At 43.9% G+C, this 24,474-nt stretch overlaps 1 protein-coding gene across 6 annotated transcripts in view; it reads left to right on the top strand.

Moving 5' to 3' along the window:
• ltk (leukocyte receptor tyrosine kinase) overlaps positions 1–24,474 on the top strand; it is a 213,470-nt gene that overhangs the window by 99,471 nt on the left and 89,525 nt on the right. For all 6 annotated transcript variants that reach the window (XM_078563097.1, XM_078563094.1, XM_078563098.1 and 3 more), the window contains 5 exons: positions 2,025–2,135; positions 7,814–7,903; positions 15,196–15,370; positions 17,980–18,130; positions 22,986–23,117. In XM_078563097.1, the coding sequence (XP_078419223.1) occupies positions 7,831–7,903; positions 15,196–15,370; positions 17,980–18,130; positions 22,986–23,117 (531 nt within the window). In that variant the 5' untranslated portion in view covers positions 2,025–2,135; positions 7,814–7,830. The remainder of the gene's footprint in view (positions 1–2,024; positions 2,136–7,813; positions 7,904–15,195; positions 15,371–17,979; positions 18,131–22,985; positions 23,118–24,474) is intronic.

Below are 24,474 nucleotides of genomic sequence, written 5' to 3' on the forward strand. Positions count from 1 at the left end.
TTTGTGAGGCCTCCATCTTCTACCATTCTTAGTGGCTTTTGCTGAGATTGATGTCTGAAAGAAGTCGGCTACCCAGGCAAACTCACACATTGTCTGCAGAGGTGGACCTATCTTTCATGTATCTCTCAACCCTGAACCTTGCCACTCACTGTCTTGTTGCCTTGACATATTGAATGTATTGGTCTGGATATTGTGAAAAGTGTACAGCTCTACAGCAGTAAAAAGCTTTCTTTCATGGCCTGTGGTGTGTCATGAGAAGAATTGTAGTTACATTGAAAGTGGAGGGGGACACAGGCCTGTCAGAATTCCTAGACATATCCAACATCCCATCTGGAAATAATCTCAGGTGCATAAACGTGAAATTTCCCCTATGATGTTCATCACTCTGATAGCAATGGATAGCACTTTGGCAGCAATGGTTCTCAGCTCTGGAATTCCCTCAGTAAACCTCTCTGACACTCTATTTTCCTCTCCCTTCCTTTAAGATGCTCCTTTGAACCTACCTCTATGACCAAGCTTTTGATCACCTGTCTTAATAACTCCTTATGAGACTCAATGCAAAAGTTCTGTTTAATAATACTTTAATAAAGGTGTCTTGGAATGCTTTGTTTCATTTATACCGTGCCTTTAATGCAGTTTGTTTAGCGGGGAAACAAAGATGTACGGTGTATCTTCTAAGCATTCATGGCCTTGGGACATCCAAAAAAATTTTACAGCCAATTAGTCACTGTTGGAACGCGACAGCCAATTTGTTCACCACAATGTTCCTCAGCAGTGTGATAACAACCAGGTGATCTGTTCAAATGGTTGACAGATAACCCAGGGAGAACTGATCTTCGGTTTGAAATTGTACCATAGGATCTTTTACATCCTGAGAGAGCAGATAGGACCTCAGTTTAACATCTCATGCGAAAGATGGTACCTCTGACAGTGCAGTACACCTTCACTAATTCACTGAAATGTCACTCTGGATTATGTGCTCAAGTATCTAAGGTGGATCTTGAACCCAAAACCTCAGAGGGGAGAACTCTACCACTGAGCCATGGCCGACTCTGTGGAACATTAAAATTAGCAGAGGAGGGAGGTAGCTCATTGGGATTCAGACAGGGAGAGGAGGTAGAGGATTGGGAATTAGCTAGGAAGAGGGAGGTGACACATTGGAAATCAGACACGAAGAGGGAAGTGAAACATTGGGAATTAGCTAGGAAGAGGGAGGTGTAACATTGGGAATTAGCTAGGAAGAGGGAGGTGTAACATTGGGAATTAGCTAGGAAGAGGGAGGTGTAACATTGGGAATTAGCTAGGAAGAGGGAGGTGTAACATTGGGAATTAGCTAGGAAGAGGGAGGTGTAACATTGGGAATTAGCTAGGAAGAGGGAGGTGTAACATTGGGAATTAGCTAGGAAGAGGGAGATGGAACTTTGAGATTCAGGCAGGAAGAGAGAGGTGGAACATTGGGATTCAGGCAAGAAGAGGGAGGTGGAACATTGGGATTCAGACAGGGAGATGGAGGTGGAACATTGGGAATTAGCTAGGAAGAAGGATGTAATGCATTGGCAATCAGGCAGGAAGAGGGAGGCAGAACATTGATAATTTAGGCATCCAATTTGGGAGAGGCATTAGGAATTGGTCGGGTAGAATGAGAGTGGCATATACAGTACATCAAATTTCCTTGTTCAAAGTCTCTTCCAAGTAAGCACTTAAGCCAACAGGCAAGAAAGAAATAATGTAACAAGTGCTATTATCCAATCCCAGTGACCGATCCGTTGCAACTAGGCTTGGATTTGTGTCCTGATTCTAGAATTGAATGCGTGCCATTCCAACATAAAATATCATTCCCACTCTTCTATTTGTCCCTGAATGTCTGTTATCTGAAATACCTAAAACAGTTCAGTCGGAGTGCACTGCCTTCCGTACTCTGTGATATATCATTCTTTGATTCATTAAATGCTACTGAGGACATATGGGTGAAAGAGTTTGGCATACTCCCACAGTCTCACACAGTTGTTCTCTTCCCTTTACAGTGTCGAGCTTTGGAAGCCATCTCAATGAGGGATCTGCAGCAGCGGGGCAGACGCACCTTCAAGCATTGAACCAATTGGACACAGATCTCCCACAAGGGATTGCTGCTGAGGGTAAGTGATGACAGAACCAATGAGGATGTACCGAAGTGAACGGGCAAGTTGACAGGCTACGTGTGGACTCTTTGATGGTAACTTTGGGAAACTTCATTAGGATATCTACAGTCTGTCATTGAGGTAACACAATCTCACAGCTTCCATTTCATATCAGCATCAGAAGCGTATAGACTATACCAGTGGGAAACTGGCTGGTATGACCGGTTAAATGGACCTTTCATTTTTGGGACCCACAATCAAATCCAGCCCAAGATGATGTAGTGAAAGACTTCCCTCTAGCTGGCTGTAATGCTTCTATGTGAGATGGACAACAGGGTTATTGAGTGTGTCACACGTCAAACTGTTTTCACACAACACCTAATAATATCTCATTAACGGAAGGTTGTAAAGTACCCAGGAGGAAGGTGAAATGCTGTTTCTGAAGTATGCATTAAATTTGACTGAAACAGGGCAAGAAATGAAAGGTAAGGGTGAGAATTTGAAGTTGTTGTGGGGTTGGGGTGTGTGGGTTGGTGCATAATTTGGTCGGCCACAGGGAGCTCAGAATTTGACAAGGTAAGACAAACAGTACCAATTAAAAAGAAGTTCAAATGCTGACAATCAGAAGTAAATACAGAAAATGCTGTTCATGCATTTTGTTAATGCTGTTGGCCCAGCAGCACCTGAATAAAAGCGATGAACCAGGCCTTCACTTTTCAGATAACACGAGTAAAATACTGCGGATGCTGGAAATCAGAAATTGAAAACAGAATATGCTGGAAACATTCTGCAGGTCAGGCAGTATCTGTACAGTGAGAAGCTGAGTTACCGGACAGGATTTTTCCAGCCCTGACACCGACGGGCATCATCACAGGCGGGACGGGAAAATTTGGAGAGCCGTTAAAAGTCAATAGCCCTCCAAATTTACCCATCCTTCCCGTGACTATGCTCACCAGTGTCAGGGCCAGAAAAGGCCGCCCAACATTTCTGGTCATGTCTGACCTTTTTTTAATTCATTTACGGAATGTGGGAATCGCTGGCTGGGCCAGCATTTATTGCCCATTCCTAATTCCCCTTGAGAAGGTGGCGGTGAGCTGCCTTCTTGAACTGCTGCAGTCCCTGTGGTGTTGGTACACCCACAGTGCTGTTAGGGAGGGAGTTCCAGAATTTTGCCCCAGCGACAGTGAAGGAATGGCAATATATTTCCAAGTCAGGATGGTGCGTGGCTTGGAGGGGAACTTCCAGGTGGTGGTGTTCCCATGTATTTGCTGCCCTTGTCCTTTTAGGTGGTAATGGTCATGGGTTTGGAAGATGCTGTCTAAGGAGCCTTCGTGAATTGCTGCAGTGCATCTGGTAGATGGTACACACTGCTGCTACTGTGTGTCGGTGGTGGAGGGAGTGAATTTTGTGGATGGGGTGCCAATCAAACGGGCTGAATTGTCCTGGATGGTGTCCAGCTTCTTGAGTATTGTTGGAGCTGCACTCATCCAGGCAAGTGGGAAGTATTGCATCACACTCCTGACCTGTGCCTTGTAGGTGGTGGCCGCTCTGGGGAGTCAGCAGGTGAGTTACTGGCCACAGAATTCCCAGCCTCTGGCCTGCTCTTGTAGCCACAGTATTTATATGGCTAGTCCAGTTCAGTTTCTGGTCAATGGTACCTCCCAGTTGATTATGGGGATTCAGTGATGGTAATGCCATTGAATGTCAAGGGATGATGGTTAGATTCCTTCTTGTTGGAGATGGTCATTGCCTGGCACTTGTGTGACACGAATAATACTTGCTATTTGTCAGCTTAAGCCCGGATATTGTCCGGGTCTTGCTGCATTTGGACATGGACTGCTTCAGTATCTGAGGAATCGCGAATGGTGCTGAACATTGTGCAACCATCAGTGAACATCCCCACTTCTAACCTTATGATGGAAGGAAGGTCATTGATGAAGCAGCTGAAGATGGTTGGCCCTCAGACAATACCTCGAGGAACTCCTGCAGTGATGTCCTGGAACTGAGATGATTGACCTCCAACAATCACAACCATCTTCCTATGTGCTTGGTATGACTGCAACCAGCGGAGAGTTTTTCCCCCGATTCCCATTGACTTCAGTTTTACTTGGGCTCCCTGATGCCACACTCAGTCAAATACTACATTGATGTCACGGCCAGTGACTCTCGCCTCACCTCGGGAGTTTAGCTCTTTTGTCCATGTTTGAACCAAGGCTGTAATGAGATCAGGAGCTGAGTGACCCTGGCAGAACCCAAACTGAGCGTCAGTGAGCAGGTTATTGCTAAGCAAGTGCTGCTTGATAGCACTGTTTATGACCCCTTCTGGTAATTGGCTGGGTTGGATTTGTCCTGCTTTTTGTGTACAGGACATACCTGGCCAATTTTCCACATTGCTGGATAGATGCCAGTGTTATAGCTGTACTGGAGAGGCTTGGCTAGTGGAGTGGCAAGTTCTGGAGCAGAAGTCTTCAGTACTATTGCCAGATTATTGTCAGGGCTCATAGTCTTTGCAGTATCCAGTGCCTTCAGCCAGTGGAAGACTGGCTACTATGATGCTGGGGCTCTCCGGACAAGGCTGACATCGATCATCTACTCGACACTTGTGGCTGAAGATGGTTGCAAATGCTTCAGCCTTATCTTTTGCACTGATGTGCTGGGCTCTCTCATCATTGGGGATATTTGTGGAGCCTCCTCCTCCAGTGAGTGTTTAATTGTCCACCACCATTCACAACTCGATGTGGCACGGCTGCAGATTTAGATCTGTTGGTTGTGGGATTGTTTAGCTCTGTCTATCATTTGCTGCTTATGCTGTTTGACATGCAAGTAGTCCTGCGTTGTAGCTTCACCAGGTTGACACCTCATTTTAGGTATGCTTTTTCCAGCTCCTGGCATTCCCTCCTGCACTCTTCATTGAACCAGTTGATCCTGGCTTGATGGTAATGGTAGAGTGGGGGATATGCCAGGCCATGAGGTTACAGATTGCATTTGAGTACAATTCTGCGACTGCTGATGGCCCATAGCACCTCATGGTTCCCTAGTCTTGAGTTGCTAGATCTGTTTAAAATCTATCCCATATAGCATGGTGGTAGTGCCACACTACACAATGGAGAGTATCCTCAGTGTGAAGACGGGACTTCATCTCCACAAGGACTGTGCGGTGGTTACTCCTACCGATACTGTCATGAACAGATGCATCTCCGGCAGGTAGGTTGGTGAGGATGAGGTCAACTTTGTTTTTCCATCTTGTTGGTTCCCTCGCCAGTCTAGCACAGACACAGTCTAGCAGCTGCGTCCTTTAGGACTCGGCCAGCTTGGTCAGTGTTGGTGCTGCCTGCTGAATATTTTCATCATTTTCTGTTTTTATGCCACTTCTTTGTCTCCTGTTCTGATTCTTTGAGGCTTTGGAAGGAACCTTCATCATAATTGGAAAGACATGGCCTTTAAAGGACTCTTTTGCTTCTCCTGTTTCATTTTTTTTCCTTTGGCTCCTCTCTCCGAGCTTTTCTTTTCTTCCAGCTACCTCACACTCTGTCTCTCTGTCAGCATCTCATTCCATTTATTTCTCTATTTCCTGTCCTCTCTATTTATATTGTTGCTCATCTTTACCACTATTCCGTCTCTAACTGTCTCAGTTTTTTCTCTCTCCCTTTTGCCTCAGTTTCTCTCTCTCTCTTTGACTCTCTCTCTTGCTCTCTGCCTCTCTCTCTCCCTTTCTCCTTCTCTCTCTCTCTCTCTTTTTCTCTGTCTTTCTCTCCCTGTTTCTATCTCCCTTTTTCCTATCCCCATCTCTCTTCCTGCCTGCATATCTGTTGTCTCTTCCTCTCTCTCTCGCTCTACCTAGCTCTCTCTCCCTGTCTACCTACCTATCTATTTCTCTGTTAATGTCTTTATCTGATATCCCCATCACCACACTCACATTCCAATTTCAGGAATATTGCAGGAATGGAAATTTTCGATTTTGGTAAGGTGGCTCTATATCAGCAAAGGGGCCGGCTGAACACTATCTTTGGAGTCAGCACTTGATTATTTTGGGGTGGAAGCAGGTTGGACTTCTAAAGCATTAAGTGCGCTGTGCACCGAGGGGCTAGTGTGTTGCTGGAAAGGTATTGCACAGGGCAAAAGTAGGGCCTTGGGATTAATGCCTGCCATAAGCATCTTGTTACATTATATTTCATGATACTATAGAACTCCAGTGATCACAGTGCTTACTTTGGACTCATTCTCACCATCTTGAACCAATGGAATAGTAAAACCTGCGGCAACATTACACAAGATATAGGGCAGGATTTTCTGCTTGTCGGGCAGGCACGGCAGGCGGGCCCGTGAGCGTCTGTGAAACAGCCGGTCACCCGCGATCGGGCCCCGACCGCGATATCACGCTGGCTGGCCAATTAATGGCCAGTCGGCGTGAAAGGCTCAGCGCTGCGGGGGTGGGTGGCGGGAGGAGGACGAGCGCAGAAGTCTGAGCATGTGCTGGGGAGTGAGCACCAAAAGCTCTCTGAAGGAGCAGAGCTGCCTCAGGGAGCTGAAGAATTGTACAATCAGAAAGGAAGATTTTAAAAATGTTAAAAACTTGTCCCACCTTAGAACTCAGTAACAATAGCAGAAACATAATAAAAATTATGTCTAAAATTTTAAATTTTAAAAAAACTTACCGATGGAAACCTTATCCTGCCCGTGGATGAGGGTTCATAAAAAAAAGCAAAGGCCACCTGGTCGATTTGCTCACCTGCCAACCATAAGGTTGGATGGGCAGCGAAAAATTGCTTTCAATTATTTGATTAAGGGCACTCTTAATTGTCAGCAGGCGTGCCCGCTGACCGAATTATCGTGTGAGTGCGTGATGATGTCAGGACGCCCGCCCAACGTCATCGCGCACTATCTGATGGCCAATCAGGTTGGGCGTGATCCTGCCTATAGTTATAATGGACTCACCACAAGTACTTGCTGCGTCTCCAGAAAATACTCATGAATAAGGTTTTTACGAGCTTTGCCCAGAAAGCTCCTTTAACATAACATGACTTTGGTAATTATTTATTCCAACGTGTGCCAACAGCAATTTTGAAGGAGCTTTTGTGATACAATTAATGACTTCATTGAAGCAATTGGTACATTACAGTAAATTAATCAGTAAGGCAGCTCTGGGAGCAGACATTGAGCAGCAGATGTCTCAGATTCACTGTCTGCATCAATGTAATAATAATGAGGCTCCATTACTATTAGGGTGGAAGCCATCACAAGCCTGCATTAATAAGTAGATATCATTAGTAACATTCTGACCATCCAACACATTCTATTAATAAATGGATTCTATTCAGAATAGTGAGATCAATCCAAACAGTGTATTAACAGATAGATCCCATTACTAACAATGAGACCAATCTATACACCGTGTATTAATAAATAGATTCCATTACTAAAAGTGTGATCCATCCCACACTCTATTAATAAAGCATAGAATCATTGAATTGTTGCAGCACAAGAGGAGACCATTTGGCCCATCAAGTCCATACTGGCTCTCTGCAACTACAATTTAGCTAGTCCCACTCCTCTGTCCTTTCCCCATAGCCCTGCAAATTTTTCCCTTCAGGTGCTTATCCAATTCACGTTTGAAGGCCATGATTGATTCTGCCTCCACCATGGGTCTATTACGCTGCTGAATATTCTGTACTCAACTGCTTTTGTTGCCCACACAGAGACTGAACCAGTGACAATGGAAGATGATTCATTGCATCAACTTGAGGAATTGCCATTTCTCTTCCCTGTTCCAGAGGTTGCCCCCTCAGGTAAAAGTGTTGAAAGACATATAAATGCATTGCAAGTAAACTAATTATGCAATATGAAACGTAATGAGTAGTGAATGTATCAAGCCCGTATGGCATTATATTACCATTTTTACCTGCCACACTAGGTTCAATGTTGAACTCACCCAAAACTCTACTGTCCAGATCCTAACTCACACCAAGTCTTGTTCACCCATCATCCCTGGGCTTGCTGAGATACATTCACTCCCAGTCCACCAATGACTCAATTTAAATTTGTTATTCTTGTCTTCAAATTCCTCCATGGCCTCACTCCTCCCTCTCTCTGTAACCTCATCCAGCCTTACAAACCTCTGAGATCCCTATGCTTCTCCAATTCTGGCCTCTTGCAAATCCTTCACTTCCACTGCCCTATGATGGGTGGCTGTGTCTTCAGCTGTTTCATCCCGAAGCTCTGGAGTTCCCTCCCTAAACCTCATTGCCTGTCTACCTCTCCCTCCCTCTTTAAGACGTTCTTTAAAACCAACTCTTCGATCTGTCCTAATGTCTACTTCTTTGATTCAGAGTGAAATTCACTCCTGTGAAGCACCTTGGGATGTTTTACGATGTTACAGGTGCTTTATATTATATGATAATGTATTTGGTGCATTTTCCATTGGTGTTAGGATAAACATACAGTGTGATGACTTCACAACCCTGCCACTAGCTTTGGCATCTTGACCTCAACCTCCCTACAAATTTCGTGAAGTTGCTACGTTTTCACATCAATTGCCCATTAAACTCACCACAGAAAGTTCAGTCTGGTACTTAGAAGCTTAAGTACCCTTCTACAGAACCACAGAATTTTACAGCACAGAAGGAAGTCATTCGGCCCATCGTGTCTGCACCGGCTCTCCAGATGAGCATTATGACCTAGTGCCATTGCCCTGCCTTCTCCCCTGTACCCGTGCACATTGTTTCTATTCAAATAATCATCTAATGCCCTCTTGAATGCCTTGATTGAACCTGCCTCCACCACACTTCCAGGCAGTGCATTCCAGACCCGAACCACTCGTTGTGTGAAAACATTTTTTCTCATGTCACATTTCCTTCTTTTGCAAATCACTTTAAATCTGTGCCCTCTTGTTCTCGATCCTTTTACGAGTGAGAACAGCTTCTCCCTGTCTACTCTGTCCAGCCCCATCATGATTTTGAAATCTCCTCTTAGCCTTCTTTGCTCCAAGGAGAACGACCCCAACCTCTCCAATCTATCCTCATAGCTGAAGTTTCTCATCCCTGAACCATTCTTGTAAACCTCTTCTGCACTCCCTCCAATGTGTTCACCTCCTTCCTATAATATAACGCCCAGAACTGTACACAATATTCCAGCTGAGGTCTTATGAGTGTCTTATATAAATTCAGCATAACCTCCCTGCTCTTGCACTCAGTGCCCCTATTAATAAACCCCAGGATGCTATATGCTTTATTAACTGCTCTCTCCACTTGTCCTGCCGCCTTCAATGGTCTATGCACATATACACCTAAGTCTTTCTGCTCCTTCACCCCCTTCATAATTTCACCCCTTATTTTATATTGTCTGTCCATGTTCTTCCTACCAAAATGCACCACCTCACACTTCTCCACCTTGAACTTTGCCTGCCAACTATCTGCCCACTCCACCAACTTGTCTATGTCCTCTTGAAGCTCTACACTGTCCTCTTCGCAGTTTACAACATTCCCAAGCTTTGTATCATCCGCAAACTTTTAAATTGTTCCCTGCACACCAAGATCTAGATCATTAATACATATCAGGAAAAGCAAGGATCCCAATACCGACCCCTGGGGAGCTCCATTACAATCCTTCCTCCAGCCCGATAGATATCCATTGACCATTACTCTCTGCTTCCTATTTTTCAGCCAATTTTGTATCCACATTCCTACTGTCCCTTTTATTCCGTGAGCAATAACTTTTCTCACAAGTCTGTTGTGTGGCACTGTGTCAAATGCCTTTTGAAAGTCCATGTACACTACATTAACAGTGTTACCCTCATCTATCTTTTCTGTTACCTCTTCAAAAAAACTCCAGCAAGTTAGTTAAACACAATTTCCTTTAGAAACCCATGCTGGCTCTTCCTTATCCACCCATATTTTTCCATGTGACTACTAATGCTTTCCCAAATAATTGTTTCTGGTATCATGCCCACCACTGAAGTTAAACTGACTGGTCTGCAATTGCTGGGCTTATCCTTACGAACGTTTTTGAACAAGGGCATAATGTTTGCAATTCTCCTTTCCTCTGACACCACCCCCAAGTCTAGGGAAGACTGACAGATTAAGGCCAGTGCCCCTGCAATTTCTACTCTCACTTCCTTCAATATCCTTGGATGCATCTCATCCAGTCCCAGTGCCTGGTCAACTTTAAGTACCAACAGTCTATTAACACTTTCTTCTCATCAATTTTGAACCTTCCTAATGACAGAGTTTCCTCATCTGTCACCATGGCCTGGGTAGCATCTAACTCCTTGGTAAAGACAGATGCAAAGCATTTATTTATTTATTTGAAAAATATATTTATTCAAAGAATATCTGGAAGAACACTACAAAACATTTCTAAATCGCCATCACAAAAAGTGCAATCAGATTCAACTTTTACACATGGATCACGAGGTACTTCAATCCAATCAATGAATATTACAATCATTTCAATATGGTCATTACAGCCAATCAGACAGTGCAATGGTATTGGAGTTATCAACATACATCATGTTGCACTCTGAGGTGCTTCAATACAATTATAATCTAATTAGTGTTCAATGCATAAAGCATTCATTTATTACCTCAGCCATGGCCCCTTCATCCATGTGCAAATTCATATTTACGTCCCTAATCAGCCCTACTCTTCCTTTTCCCACCCTTTTACTATTTATGTGCCTGTAGAAGACTTTGGGATTCCCCTTTATGTTGGCTGCCAGTCTTTTCTCATAACCCCTCTTCACTTCTCTAAAATGCTTTTTCACCTCCCCTCTAAACCTTCTATATTCCTCTTGGCTCTCAATTGTATTTTCTACCAGACACCTGTCATAAGTGCACTTTTTCTTCTTTATCTTAATTTCAATCTCCTTTTTCATCCAGGGAGCTCTGGATGTGTTTGCCCTACCTTTCTCTTTCGATGGAATATACCTTGACTGTGTCCGAAACAATTCTTTTTGAAGGTAGCCCATTGTTCAGCTGCATTTTTTCCCGCCAATCTTTCATTCCAATCTATCTGGCCCAGCTCCATTCTTGCCCCATCGAAGTCGGCTCTTTTCCAGTTAATTATTTTTACTCTGGATTGCCTTTCGTCCTTTTCTATCATCATCCTAAAACGTACAGTACAATGATCACTGTCTTCTAAATGTTCTCCCACTAACACTTGATCTACTTGGCCCACCTCATTTCCAAGAACCAGGTCCAACAGTGCATCTTTTCTTGTTGGATTAAACACATACTGCAGTAGAAAATTCTCCTGAACACAATCTAGGAACTTTTGCCCTTCTCCACCCTTTACACTACCACTATCCCAGTCTACGTTCGGGAAATTAAAGTCCCCCATTATAACTACTCTATAATGCTTGCATCTCTTTAATTTCCCTGCAGATTTGTTCCTCTAAGTCCTTCTCACTAGTTGGCGGTCTATGGACTACACCGAGCAATGTAATTGCACCCTTTTTGTTCCTTAGCTCTAGCCAAATCGATTCTGTCCTTGAACCCTCTGGGACATCCTCTTTCTCCAGCACTGCAATGCTCTCCTTAACCAATACCGCCACCCCTCCTCCTTTCCTTCCTTACCTATCTCTTCTGAACACCTTGTACCTGGGGATATTTAACACCCAGTCCTGCCCTTCCTTAAGCCAAGTCCCTGTTATCGCCACAACATCATATTTCCACATGGCAATCTGCGCCTCTTTAACTCCCCAATCTTATTGCATTCATATACATGCATCGTAACCCTGATTTAGATTTTATTACTTTCTCCCTTGCTCTGGCTTTACCTTTTAATTTACTATTATCTATACAAGTGCTATCTGTCCCTCCCAGTATTTTATGCACCCTGGTATTCCTCTCTAATATTTTCTCTTGGTTCCCACACCCCTGCTGAGTTAGTTTAAAGCCCTCCCAACAGCACCAGCAAAACGGCCTGCAAGGAACTCAGTCCCGTCTCTGTTCAGGTGCACCCCGTCCAGCTTGTACAGGCGTCATCTCCCTGAGAGCCAGCCCCAGTGTCCCAGGAATCTAAAGCCCTCTCTCCTGCACCATCTTTCCAGCCACACATTCATCTGCCTTATCCTCCTATTTCTGTACTCACTGGCACGTGGCACTGGGAGTAATCCGGAGATTACTACATTTGAGGTCCTGGTTGCTAATTTTCTATCTAGCTCCCTAAATTCTGATTGCAGGACCAAATCCCCCTTCCTACCCAAGCCAATGGTACCAATGCAGACTATGGCCTCTGGCTGATTACCCTCCCCCAGAAGAATGTCCTGCAGCCGCTCTGTGACATCCTTGACCCTGGCACCAGGGAGGCAACATACTATCCTGGAGCCAAGTCCATGGCCACAGAAACACCTGTCTGTTTCCCTAACCAATGAATCAATGAATCCCCTATCACAATAGCTCTTCCTTTCTTCTGCCCTCCTGTACAGCCGAGCCGCTTGTGGTGCCTCAAACTTGGCTCTGACTACACTCCTCTGAGGAACCAATGCCCTCACCAGCTTCCAAAACAGAAAATCGATTTGTGAGCGGGACCCCAGGGGACTCGCACTACCTGCCTACTTCTCTTGGGCTGCCTGGTGGTCACCCATTCCCTCTCTGTCTCCAGGCCCTTAAGCTGCAGTGTGACCACCCCTCTGAATGTGCTATCCACATAGCTCTCAGCCTCGCAGATGCGCCACAGTGACTCTGCAAACCCAGCTCTGAAACCCGGAGCTCAAGTTTCTGCAGCTGACAGCACTTCCTGCACATGTGGTCATCTAGGACACTGGTAGCATCTATGACTTCACACATATTACAGGAGACGCATTCCACTCGACTGAGCTGCCCTGCCATGTCTTAACTCTACTTTCCTTATGATAACTTTATTCTACTTTGGTTTATTTATATTACTTTATTATGTTGGCTCTAAATTTGCCTTATTCCTGGCGCTACAGTTAAATCCAAGTAGAGCAACTTGTTTAAAAATATTACACTTTTCTAATTTACTCACCAGTTCTTACTTACGAAGGCTGAAGCGCTCTTCTTTCTGAGGAAGGGTAGAAAAGAAAAGGAGCACCGCCTCCCTTCTCACCGAACTCCCTCAGTCACCAAACTCCAACTGAAGAATCCAACTGCAGCCAAAAACAGCACTTCAGTACTTTTAATGACAGAATAATTGTTAATAACAGCCAGTTAACCTCCCTAGCCCAGAAAGTAAATAATTAAAAGTGTTGATTCTCATTCCTTCAAGTGAGTTGCTTTAGGAGATTGAAAGAAACTCAAATTTAATTTGTTTTGTACTTCCTTCTTTTTTCTTTTCCATTGTACCTGATTTGATGTGGTATTCGCCTACTTTAAATCATCCTCCTCAGTCCTTCTATGTTTACTTCTAATTCTCATTGGTTAAGGAGTTAGACTTTTGGCCCCATCATTCACCAACACCCCAGATGCCCTTTGGTCTTTGTCCCGCTGTTACCTGCTCAATTTCCAGCAACTTACAGCATAAAACAGTTTTGTGATGAAGAGTACAGGATAGACTCTAAATTCAATCTCAAGATCTTTAAGCTATTATTAGATAATTTTTCAGGACATCGTGTCAAGGTCAAGTGTAGTTTTCAGGTGCAGTGGGGTTAACTGGCAGGAGTGAGCTCATCGGCATAATTCCGTTCCCATTTGAAATCACCATATTTTCATTGTAAATGGCTATGACCAAATTTATAATGGAACCCCTTCCTCAAAAAGAACTTGAAGGGGGAAAATTTGCAGGACTATGGGAAAAGAGCAGATCAGTAGAACTAACTCCATCAAAGAGCTGATACAGGCATTAGGGGCAAAATTACCTCCTTCTATGGTGTATGGTTTTATGATACATCTGTAAGCTCCCCACACTGGCCTTTTGCCAGTGATAGCACTGCAGTGCATCTGCTCCTTAGCCTTTACTGCAGGGAAGCATTAAAACAACAACAATTTGCATTTATGTAGCACGTTTAACATCGTAAAACATCCCAAGGTGGGTCACAGAAGCTTTAATCGAACAAAAACCAGACCAAATTAGAGACATTAGGACAGATGACCAAAAGTTTGGTCAAGTAGGTAGGTTTTGGTGAACATCTTAAAGGACGAAAGAGAGGAATAAAGGCAGAGAGGTATAGGGAGGGAATTCCAAAACTTAGGACCTAGGCAGTTGAAGGTATGGCAACTAATGGTGGAGTGATGAAAATTGGAGATGCACAGGCTGACGGAATTGGAGCCATGCCGAGATCTCGGAAGGCTGTAGGGAGGAGGGTGAGGCCATGGAGGGATTTGAAAACAAGGATGAAAATTGTAATATTGAGTCAATACTGGACCAAGAGCCAATGTAGGTCAGCAAGCACAGTGATGATAGGAGAACAGAACTTGGTGCAAGTTAGGATACGGGCAATAAAGTTTTGGATGAGCTCAAGTTTATTTAGAATGATGGATATGTGGTTGGCCAGGAGAATATTGGAATAGTCAAGTTTATAAGTAATAAAGGAATGGATGAGGATTTCAGCATCCACATGTCTTTATATATAAAGTTTCAAATCTAGAACTGATATCACATTTGAAATCTTATGCAACATTTGTGCCTTAATAGCACTTGATTACCTTACACATACTCATAAAACAGCAAATTACAACTCCGAGCACAGGAGTTAGACAATGAACAAGCAGTTGCTTAAAGTATAATAAAAATTGTTACCTTCTAGTTAACCTGAAGAACTGTCTATGAACAATGATCTTTGTGACTTTAAATTGATTGAAGTCACTATACTCTCTGGCTGTGTAATGGCGGGATGAATTGGCACATCACGGAATTGTGTCATGATGTGTGGGACATAGATCTGTTTAGAGCTGCTGAATGTTTAGTAGAGTGGGGGAGTGATAACCAGAGAGGTTTCCCACTGGGCCAGTCAGGAGGAACCGCTGGGAGAGAGCCGGTAGTGTTACTTAGTTAATTCCTTCCCTCATGTTTGGTTACGAGAAGTATCTAGGCTTTGTACACCCAGTTAGCCGAGAATGCACTCAGTCAGGGATGGTTGCTTAACGTTACGCTTTATAAAATAATGTATTTCTTTTCATTGCAGACTATTCTGATGTGGTTTGGTGGTTTACATCTTGTGGAGCTAGCGGCCCAAATGGTCCCACTCAGGCCCAGTGTGACAATGCCTACCGCCACACAAACGTCTCTGTGAGTCTACAATCAGAGGGACCCCTCAAGGGGATCCAGACTTGGCAGATTCCAGCCACTAGCAAATATGTGTAAGCGGAACTTTCTGATTCCCGTTTAAAGCCAGCACATCCTGAATCAGGAGCAGTCTATACTGGTCTGGGGCAGGGGGCAGAGGGCAAGGAGCCATCTAAATCAGTGACTGCAGGTCTTAGTGGACCCAAGCAAGCTTAGCTTTTGACTGCAGCCAGCCCTAAGACACTCAGGTATAGAGAGCTACGGCTAACAGTACAGGATAAGCGCAGTTTCTTAAAAACCCACCAGAATGTTTCCTTCTACAAGGCTCCCAATAACCCTTGTTGCCACGGCTAAGTGTCGAGCTCATTGGCTCAATTTCCATTTAAAGAAGGTACACTGCATCTGTCATGTCTCAGTGCTCAACAGCAAACCAATGTATTCTTGTTGACAGGTTAGCCATTAACTCCCTTTAGCCCAAGATTTGATTTCAGTAGATAAAGTAATCTTTTTTCTTCTTTCACGGGATGTGGGCATCGCTGGCTAGCCCAGCATTTTTATTCCCCATCGCTAATTGGCCTTGAGAATGTGGTGGTGAGCCGCCTTGTTGAACCGCTGCAGCTGCACGTGGTGTAGGTACATCCATAGTGTGGTTAGGAAGGGAGTTCAAGGATTTTGATCCAGCGACAGTGAAGGAACAACAATATCGTTCCAAGCCAGAATGGTGTGTGACTTGGAGGGGAACTTGCATGTGTTGGTGGTGTTCCTATGCCTCTGCTGCCTTTGACTTTTTAGGTGGTAGAGGTTGTGGGTTTGGAAGTTGCTGTCAAAGGAGCCTTGATGAGTTGCTGCTGTGCATCTGGTGGATGGTACACACTGCTGCCACTGTGCATCGGTGGTGGAGGGAGTGGATGTTGAAGGTGGTGGATGGGGTGCCAATCAAGCAGACTGCTTTGTCCTGGATGGTGTTGAGCTTCGTGAATGTTGTGGGAGCGGCACTTGTCCAGGCAATTGGAGAGTATTCCATCACATGCTTTGGGAATCAGGAGGGCAGTTAATCTCTGCAGAATTCCCAGCCTCTGACCTGCTCTTGTAGCCATACTATTTATTTGTCTGGTCCAGTTCTGTTTCTGGTCAATGATAACCCCCAGGATGTTGATAGTGGGAAATTCAGCGATTGTAATACCATTGAACGTCAAGGGGAGATGATTGGATTCTCTCTTGTCGGAGATGGTCATTATTTGGCACTTGTGTGGCACAAATGTTACTTGCCACTTATCAGCACAAGCCTGAATGTTGTCCAGGTCTTGCTGCATAGGCACATGGACTACTTCAATATCTGAGGAGTCATAAATGGTGCTGAACATTGTGCAATCATCAGCGAACATCCCCACTTCTGGCCTTATGATGGTGGGAAGGTCATTGATGAAGCTGCTGAAGATGGTTGGGCCTAGAACATTGTAATAATAGATTTTAATATTGTCTAAAAGAGCAGGTCAGAGGCTGGGAATTCTGCAGAGACTAACTCACCTCCTGACTCCCAAAGCCTGTCCACCATCTACAAGGCACAAATCAGGAATGTTATGGAATACTCTGCACTTGCCTGAATGAGTGCAACTTCAACAACACTCAAGAAGCTCGACACCATACAAGAGAAAGCAACCCACTTGATTGGCACCCCATCCACCACTTTCAACATTCACTCCCTCCACCACCGATGCACAGTGGCAGCATTGTGTACCATCTACAAGATGCAATGCAGCAACTCACTAAGGCTCCTTCGATGGCACCTTCCAAACCCGTGACCTCTACCGCATAGAAGTATGAGAGGAGCAGACGCACAAGACAATAAATCTTTGGTTTGTCTAGCATCAGCAACATCATTTGGTACTTCCACAGTCATCCCATCCATCCACAAGGCAGATTTGGCAACCCAAACGATGTGTCTCAGTGAGACCATACGCTAGATCCAACATATCCATTTCTTCATCAGTGAAGCAATCCAATTTCTTGCAGATGGGCTTTTCAAAGATTAGTTAACAGGTGGAGCATACCAAGATTCCTTCACATGCACCAAAGCTATTGATATTCAAGGCCGGGATTTTCCGATCCCACCACTGCGGCGGGCATCATTGTAATGGCTCCAAGCTTTCTCATCCCGCTCGCAACGATGCCCACCAGTGACAGGGTTGGAAAATCCCAGCCCAAGTTATTATCAATGACAGGATATAAAATAGACTCGCTGCCCCCCCCACCCCCCAAGCCACATACCAACCTGACTTAGATCTATACCGCCATTCCTTCACTGCCACTGGGTCAAAATCCTGGAACACCCACTCCAAGTGGGTGCACCTACACCACATGGGGTGCAGCATTTCAATAAGGCGTCTCACCACCACCTTCTCAAGGGCAATTAGCGATGGGCAACCACCTTGCCAGTGATGCCCACATCATAAGAATGAATTTAAAAATCCCCTATGCTAATCTGTACTAGTTCTGATTTCAGTAGTTCCTTCACTCTGGTTAGTCCCAGCTCTGATTCCAGTTAGTCCATCATTCATTAGTCTGCGTTTTGATCCTAGTTGATCATATTTGCTGTCTAGTCCCAGTGCTAATTCAAATAGACCTCTCACTATTTAGTCTCTGCTCTGATTTCAGCAGTCCCTCATCAATCCCTTTTCTTTAGGGTGTCGGCTTATGGAGCTGCTGGTGGGAAAGGAGCCCGGAACAGCAATAAGAGGTCACATGGAATTTTCATTTCAGCCATCTTTCATCTGGAGAAGGACGATCTTCTTTATATCCTGATTGGACAGCAAGGAGAAGACGCCTGCCCAGGGGTATGTGGAATGTCTTACAAATCTTGTGTGTCACAGCACAAGGATGAAGGGTGCTTGACTCAACAGTGTGAATGTATCAAGGGCAAGTAGACAAGGGGACTCTAGACTTGAATGATGCACCCATCATGAATCAGACCCACATGATTGGAAAATATGTCTTGTTGCCTTGCCCTCTTGACTGTAGAACAGGATGTCGCATTCCCCATGGAAACATAAAATGGTTACAGCACAGAAGGTAGCCATTCGGCCCATCAAGTCTATGCTGGCTTTCCACAAGAGCAATTTAGTCTCAGTCCCAACCCTTTCCCCGTACCCTTGCACATTTTTTCTCTTCAGGTGCTTATCCAATTCCCTTTGGAAAGCCATGATTGATTCTGCTTCCACCAAGCCCCCAGGCTACCACATCTAAATCCTAAGCACTCACTGCGTAAAAAAGGTTTTCCACATGTCATCTTTGGTTGTTTTGCTCAGACTTGTCAGGATCTGGAATGTAGCACCTGAAAAGGTGTTGAAGCTGATTTCATAAATTTAAAAGGGAGTTGGACAGTTACTTCAGAATGAGAAACTTACATGGTTGCAAACAAAATACAGGGGTGAGCAGGGCTAAGCACTGCTCTTTTAAAGAGGCAGCATAGGTACAACAGGCTGAATGGTCTCCTTCTGTGCCTATAAAGAGCAATTAGGATAGGTGACAAAAAGCTTAGGCAATGTGGTTGGTTTTAAGGTGCAATGTAAAGGGGGTGAGAGAGGTAGAGAAGCTGAGAGATTTATGGAGGAATTTGAGAGCTTAGAGGCTAGGTACCTGAATGCATGGTTGCCAATAGTGGAGTGATTAAAATCGAGGCTGCTCAATAGCTCAGAATTGGATGCCGTGCAGAGATCTTGGAGGGTTGTAGGGCTGGAGGAGGTTGCAGAGATGGGGAAGAGCAAGGCTAAGGAGGGATTTGAAAACAAAGATGAGAATTTTAAATTGAAGACACCAAAGATCTCAAGACCTTTATATCTCCTCGCTGCTGAGAATTCCGCACTTAGGACATGCACCATCACATCTCACTACTTAATACACTTAAGAAGGTAGAAAGATCACATTGGATCTCAATGAATTTTCCTACAGTCGTGCCTACAAAAAAAGAGCATTGCACTTCTTTCAAAAATAGCCAGAGCAGACACTACAAGCTTGGTCCTCTCTCCCATTTGAGAGAAAGGTCCAGTGGTTCTTCCAGTCACCTTTACATGGATCTTGAAGCTGCAGTAGTTAAACTTGATGAACTTCATTATTGCTGTGAGAAGCCATCTCCAAATCCCACCCATATATCCAGGAGGACAGAGCTTCTGGTGCCATTATCACCAACTCACTCCAGCCAGAAGAGAATGCTGAGGGAGATTAGGGAGGAAATCTTGAGGCACTGTCCATAACATTCTAATCCTCGTTAGAAAAAGGGGTAATGCTAGAGAATTGCAAATGTTACACCTCGTTTAAAAACAGATGTAAGAGTAAACCTAGCAACTACAGACCAGTTAGCTTAACCTCGCTAGTGGGGAAGTTTGTAGAAACAATAGTCTGGGACAAAATTAATTAAGGAAATTCAGCATGGGTTTTTTAAAGTCAAATCATGCTTAATTAACTTGATTGAGTTTTTTTGATGAGTTAACAGAGGGTTGATGAGGGTAATGCGGTTCATGTGATGCACGTGGACTTCCAAAAAGGCATTTGATACAGTGTTAGATAGAACCTCAGGATTGTTACAGCACAGAAGGCCATTCGGCTGTGTGTCTGTGCTAGAGCAATTCACCTAGTCCCACTCACCCACCTTATCCCCACAGCCCTGCAATTCTTTTTTTTGCCTCAGATAATTGTCCAATTCCCTTTTGAAGACCTCGATTGAACCTGCCTCTCACTCTAGGGCAGTGCATTGCTGGTCCTGACCGCACGCTGCATAAAAAAGTCGTTCTTCAAGTCGCCGTTGCTTCTTTAGTCAATCACCTTAAATCTGTGTCCTCTGATCGTTGACCCTTGCCCCAATGGGAACTGCTTCTCCTTATTTAGTCTGTCCAGACCCCTCATGATTTTAAACGCTTCTATCAAATCTCCTCTTAATCTTCTCTTCTCCAAGTAGAACAGCCCCAGCTTCCCCAATCTATTTACGTCGTTGAAGTTCCTCATCCCTGGAACCATTCTCGTGAAGCTTTTCTGCACTCACTCTATTGTTTCCACATCTTTCCTAAAGTGTGATGCTCAGAATTTGGACACAATTATCCAGTTAAGGCTGAACCAGAGTTTTATAAAGGTTCGTCATAACTTCCTTGCTTTTATAATCTGTGCCCCTATTTATAAACCCCAGGATCCCCGCCCCCCTGCTCGCCGACTGGATGATGCAACCGCATGAACCAAAATAAGCAAATTTACCAATTGGCCTCCAAATGAAGAAATTACCAACAGGATTTCACTTTCTGTAACTTTTACTTTAACACAAACCAGAATAGCAGATATAAAGACTAACTCACATCATTTGTAGGTAGTCCACCCCACCTGTGTAGTCCCAGTTTCAGCTACACAGTCTTTCCAGGCAGAATTCCAGTTTCAGCTACACAGTCTTTCCAGGCAGAATTCCGGTTTCAGCTACACAGTCGTTCCAAGCAGAATTCCGGTTTCAGCTACACAGTCTTTCCAAGCAGAATTCCAGTTTCAGCTACACAGTCTTTCCAAGCTGAATTCCAGTTTCAGCTGCACGGTGTTTCCAAGCAGAATTCCGGTTTCAGCTACACAGTTATTCCAAGCAGAATTCCGGTTTCAGCTACACAGTCTTTCCAAGCAGAATTCCAGTTTCAGCTACACAGTCTTTCCAAGCAGAATTCCAGTCCTTTTCCTTCAAGAATTTATTCAATTCTCTGTAGGCAGCAGCTTCCACACAAACAGAGTTCTGCCCATGCAATCTTCCCTATGGGGTGCACGGTCTTTCCAGAACCTTCTCAATTCTCATCTCATCATCTCTCTGGTCTTGGGTTGCCACATGGCCTTCACATTTTTAACCTCCTTCCTGTTCTGCTTCCAGGTCAAGGGTCGCCAGGTCGCCTGGACCAACATTTTCATATTATGGAAAAATTACAGCTGATTGCTTTTCTTAAAAATTTTAATTTGTTTTTAATTCTTAAAATTCATTTTCAAGTATATTTAGAACCAATTATAGATTCACTAAATATTTTAAAGTTATTACCGATTTCCCTTACTGTTACTGTTTTCAGGTCAAAGGCGTTACAGTTAACATGGATCAAGAAAAGCAATGTCCTAACCCCACTAGGGAACCCCACTATATAATCTCCCTCCAGACTGAAAAATAACCATGCGCCATGCCCATTTCTGTGTTTCCTGTCACTCAGCCAAATTCAAATGCATGCTGCTACCATCCCTTTTACTCCATGAACTTCAACTTTGCTGACAAGCTTGTTATGTGACACTTTAACAAATGCCTTTTGGAAGTCCATGTACACCACAACAACCACATAACATAATAAAAAAAACACAAAACATAACATGAACCCTTGATATTTGAAGCTTGAGCAGGATTTATTGGATGGCAGTGTTTCCCACCCTGCCACCCAAAGGGTCAGTGGGGAATGTAACCCCACCGATAGCGGCTGCCCAGCAGTCATTTCATGTTTTGCTAAGTCATTTAATGTTTTAGCTGGCTAAGATTCAGAGTTCTGCCCCCATCTGGAGAGGAAGTCCCGCCTTTAGAGTGCTGTCAGCCAATCAGATGGCCAGCAGCACTGTAGTCCCAGCAAAGCCAATTTCAAGCAGTAGCCACTGCTGGGACTACAGCCAGTCCCCAAGGAAGAGGAGCTGATGGAGGCTGGGCTGAAGGTAAGTCCAGTGTATTGGCAGGCCCCAGCGAGGGGAGTGAGGAGGTTGGGAGGCCAGGTTTGAGAGGCTGCGAGGGGAGGGGTAAAGGGGGTTATGAGCTTTGGGGGTGGTGCCTCCCCAATGGGCACAGGAAACCCCCAAATGACATACATCAGCCACCCCCACTTTGCCCAACAGCAATCTGCGCAGCTAAAACTGCCAGGCTACCTTTGACGTGTGTCCCCCATGCCATGGGTAAAATAGCAGAGGGCTGTGCGATGAGGCACTTAAGTGTCCATTAATTGGCCTCAACAGACCCAAAGGTGGCAGGCCTCCCGACGACTCCACAGGTTCCCTGTAAGATGGAAGACAGGTTAGGGTCAGGCAGATAGATGGTGGGCACGCCACAGGCTGCATTTTGCAAGCCTGCAAACCCAACTCTGGGGGGGGGAGTAAAATTCTACCCTTAGATTTTATAATCAAGTTTATACGGCCATGTCCCTTCCCAGGTGCTGGTAATCCAACGTTTCCTTTACCACTCTAAAAACAAAAAGAAACTCTTCCAGTGTGCGTTTTCCACCCATTTGGTCTGGAGATGGAGATGGAATTCTGTGCATGCCAGTTACCTGCCTGACCAATAAAAACTACACTCGGCTGTGTTTGCAGGTCATCTTTCAGCCACAGCTTTCCACTCTTATCTGATATTATCTTCAAGCCGATCCTCAAATCCATTCTAACAAATCAGCATTTCATACAATGGCAGCTAGCTGCTGTGAATAGAATTACATAGGATCATAGCACCGAAACAGGCCATTTAGCCCCACTGGTCCATACCAGCATTCTGCTCCACCTGAGTCTCTCCTAGCACATATCTTTCAGTTACTGTTCCCTCATGCCCTTATCTAGCTTCCCCTTAACTGCACCTATTAAGAGAAATAAACTACAGTCTATAGAATGGCTGCAGCATGACTAGAGATGTCTAGAAGTTAGCAGCATCTGTGCTTTTCTCTTTAGAAAGATGCCATGACTCAGAAGATATGCTTGGGAGAATCTTCCATCATCGAAGATGAATACAATGCCAATAATGCCCTGTCAGAATGGGCAGGAGGTGGAGGTGGAGGCGGAGGAGCCACTCATATCTTCAAGGTATACAAGTTCTGTTATTAGAAACATAATTGTGTGCCTTTGTTATGACCAAGCAGTTGGTAAAGGCTGAGTTATTTAAAATCCCAGAGGGAAACTTTAAATACCTGTCATAACCTACATTTTCAATTGGTATGTTTTGAGTTGCAGCTTTAAATTCAGGAATAAGACCACCAGTTCTCGAGAGGTTTTTATATTAAACTAAACAAAATATTTATTATTTTACAACAGATTAAATACATACACATGGCTACAAATTACTACTATCATAATTTTTAACAATTTCCCAAATTAATCTCCATTAAGGCAACAATAACCAATAGACTTAACCAGACACCAGGCAAAGCATTTTCACCTTACAAATTCAAAATGAGGTTCCTTTCAACTTGGCTCCTTTGTAGACAGTTGTAGGCAAACAACTGATTTGATGTTACATGCCTCTGCCTTTCACACACAAACTCCTCTCAAGTTATACCCAGCCTGCTCTTTGAATGCAAATTCTCATTGTATCACTAGGCCGTTTGAACTCCTTTCATAGTACCAATTTTATTAGTAATATAAACATTGCTTTGTGTCTCCTAGCTAGGAGCAAGATTTCACCCCCACTCTTGAATGCTCTATTCAACAAAATGCAAATGTACCTCTACCTCTGTTTACTTCTCAAAACTACTACACATCAAAGCACCCAGACTAGCTGGATATAATCCAATTAACACACGTACAGACTAAACCTCTATTTAAAAAAAATAATATCCGATAACATTATATACATTAATAGTTTCATGACAACCCCCTTCCTATCAAAAAATGATTCGTCATAATTCTAAAAGATGGCTTCATTTTTTAATAATTCATCTCACAATACCTCCTACGCTTATTACACTATTACATCACCAGATGCATGCATTAACATAACAATATATATACACAAGTCCTTGGTATCAACAGAAATCACTCCAGTTCAGCGTCCATGGTTTTAAAGATGTCCAATTTTCCTTGAAGCTTCAAACTCTAGATAACACATATGCAAACAGATTTTCTCTTCCAGCAAAATGTATAATCCGTAGGTTAAATGGATGTAATAATAGACTTCATCTAAAATGTCTTGCACTTTTGTCTCAAAATTTGTCGAAAAACCTCAAAAGATTATGGTCAGTATAAACAATTGTTTCTGATGAAATGTTTGTAACATAGATTTCAAGATGCTGCAACGCTAACACCAAATCCAAAGCCTCTTTTTCAATTGTTGAATATTTTCCCTGTTGTACATTCAGCTTCCGTGAAAATTACCCGATTGGTTTTTCAATTCCAGTGCCATCTTCTTGTAACAGTACAGCCCCAATGCCTGTATCACTTGCAT

Source organism: Cetorhinus maximus, chromosome 18 (genome assembly GCF_964194155.1).
Source record: "Cetorhinus maximus chromosome 18, sCetMax3.hap1.1, whole genome shotgun sequence".
Lineage (NCBI taxonomy): Eukaryota > Metazoa > Chordata > Chondrichthyes > Lamniformes > Cetorhinidae > Cetorhinus > Cetorhinus maximus.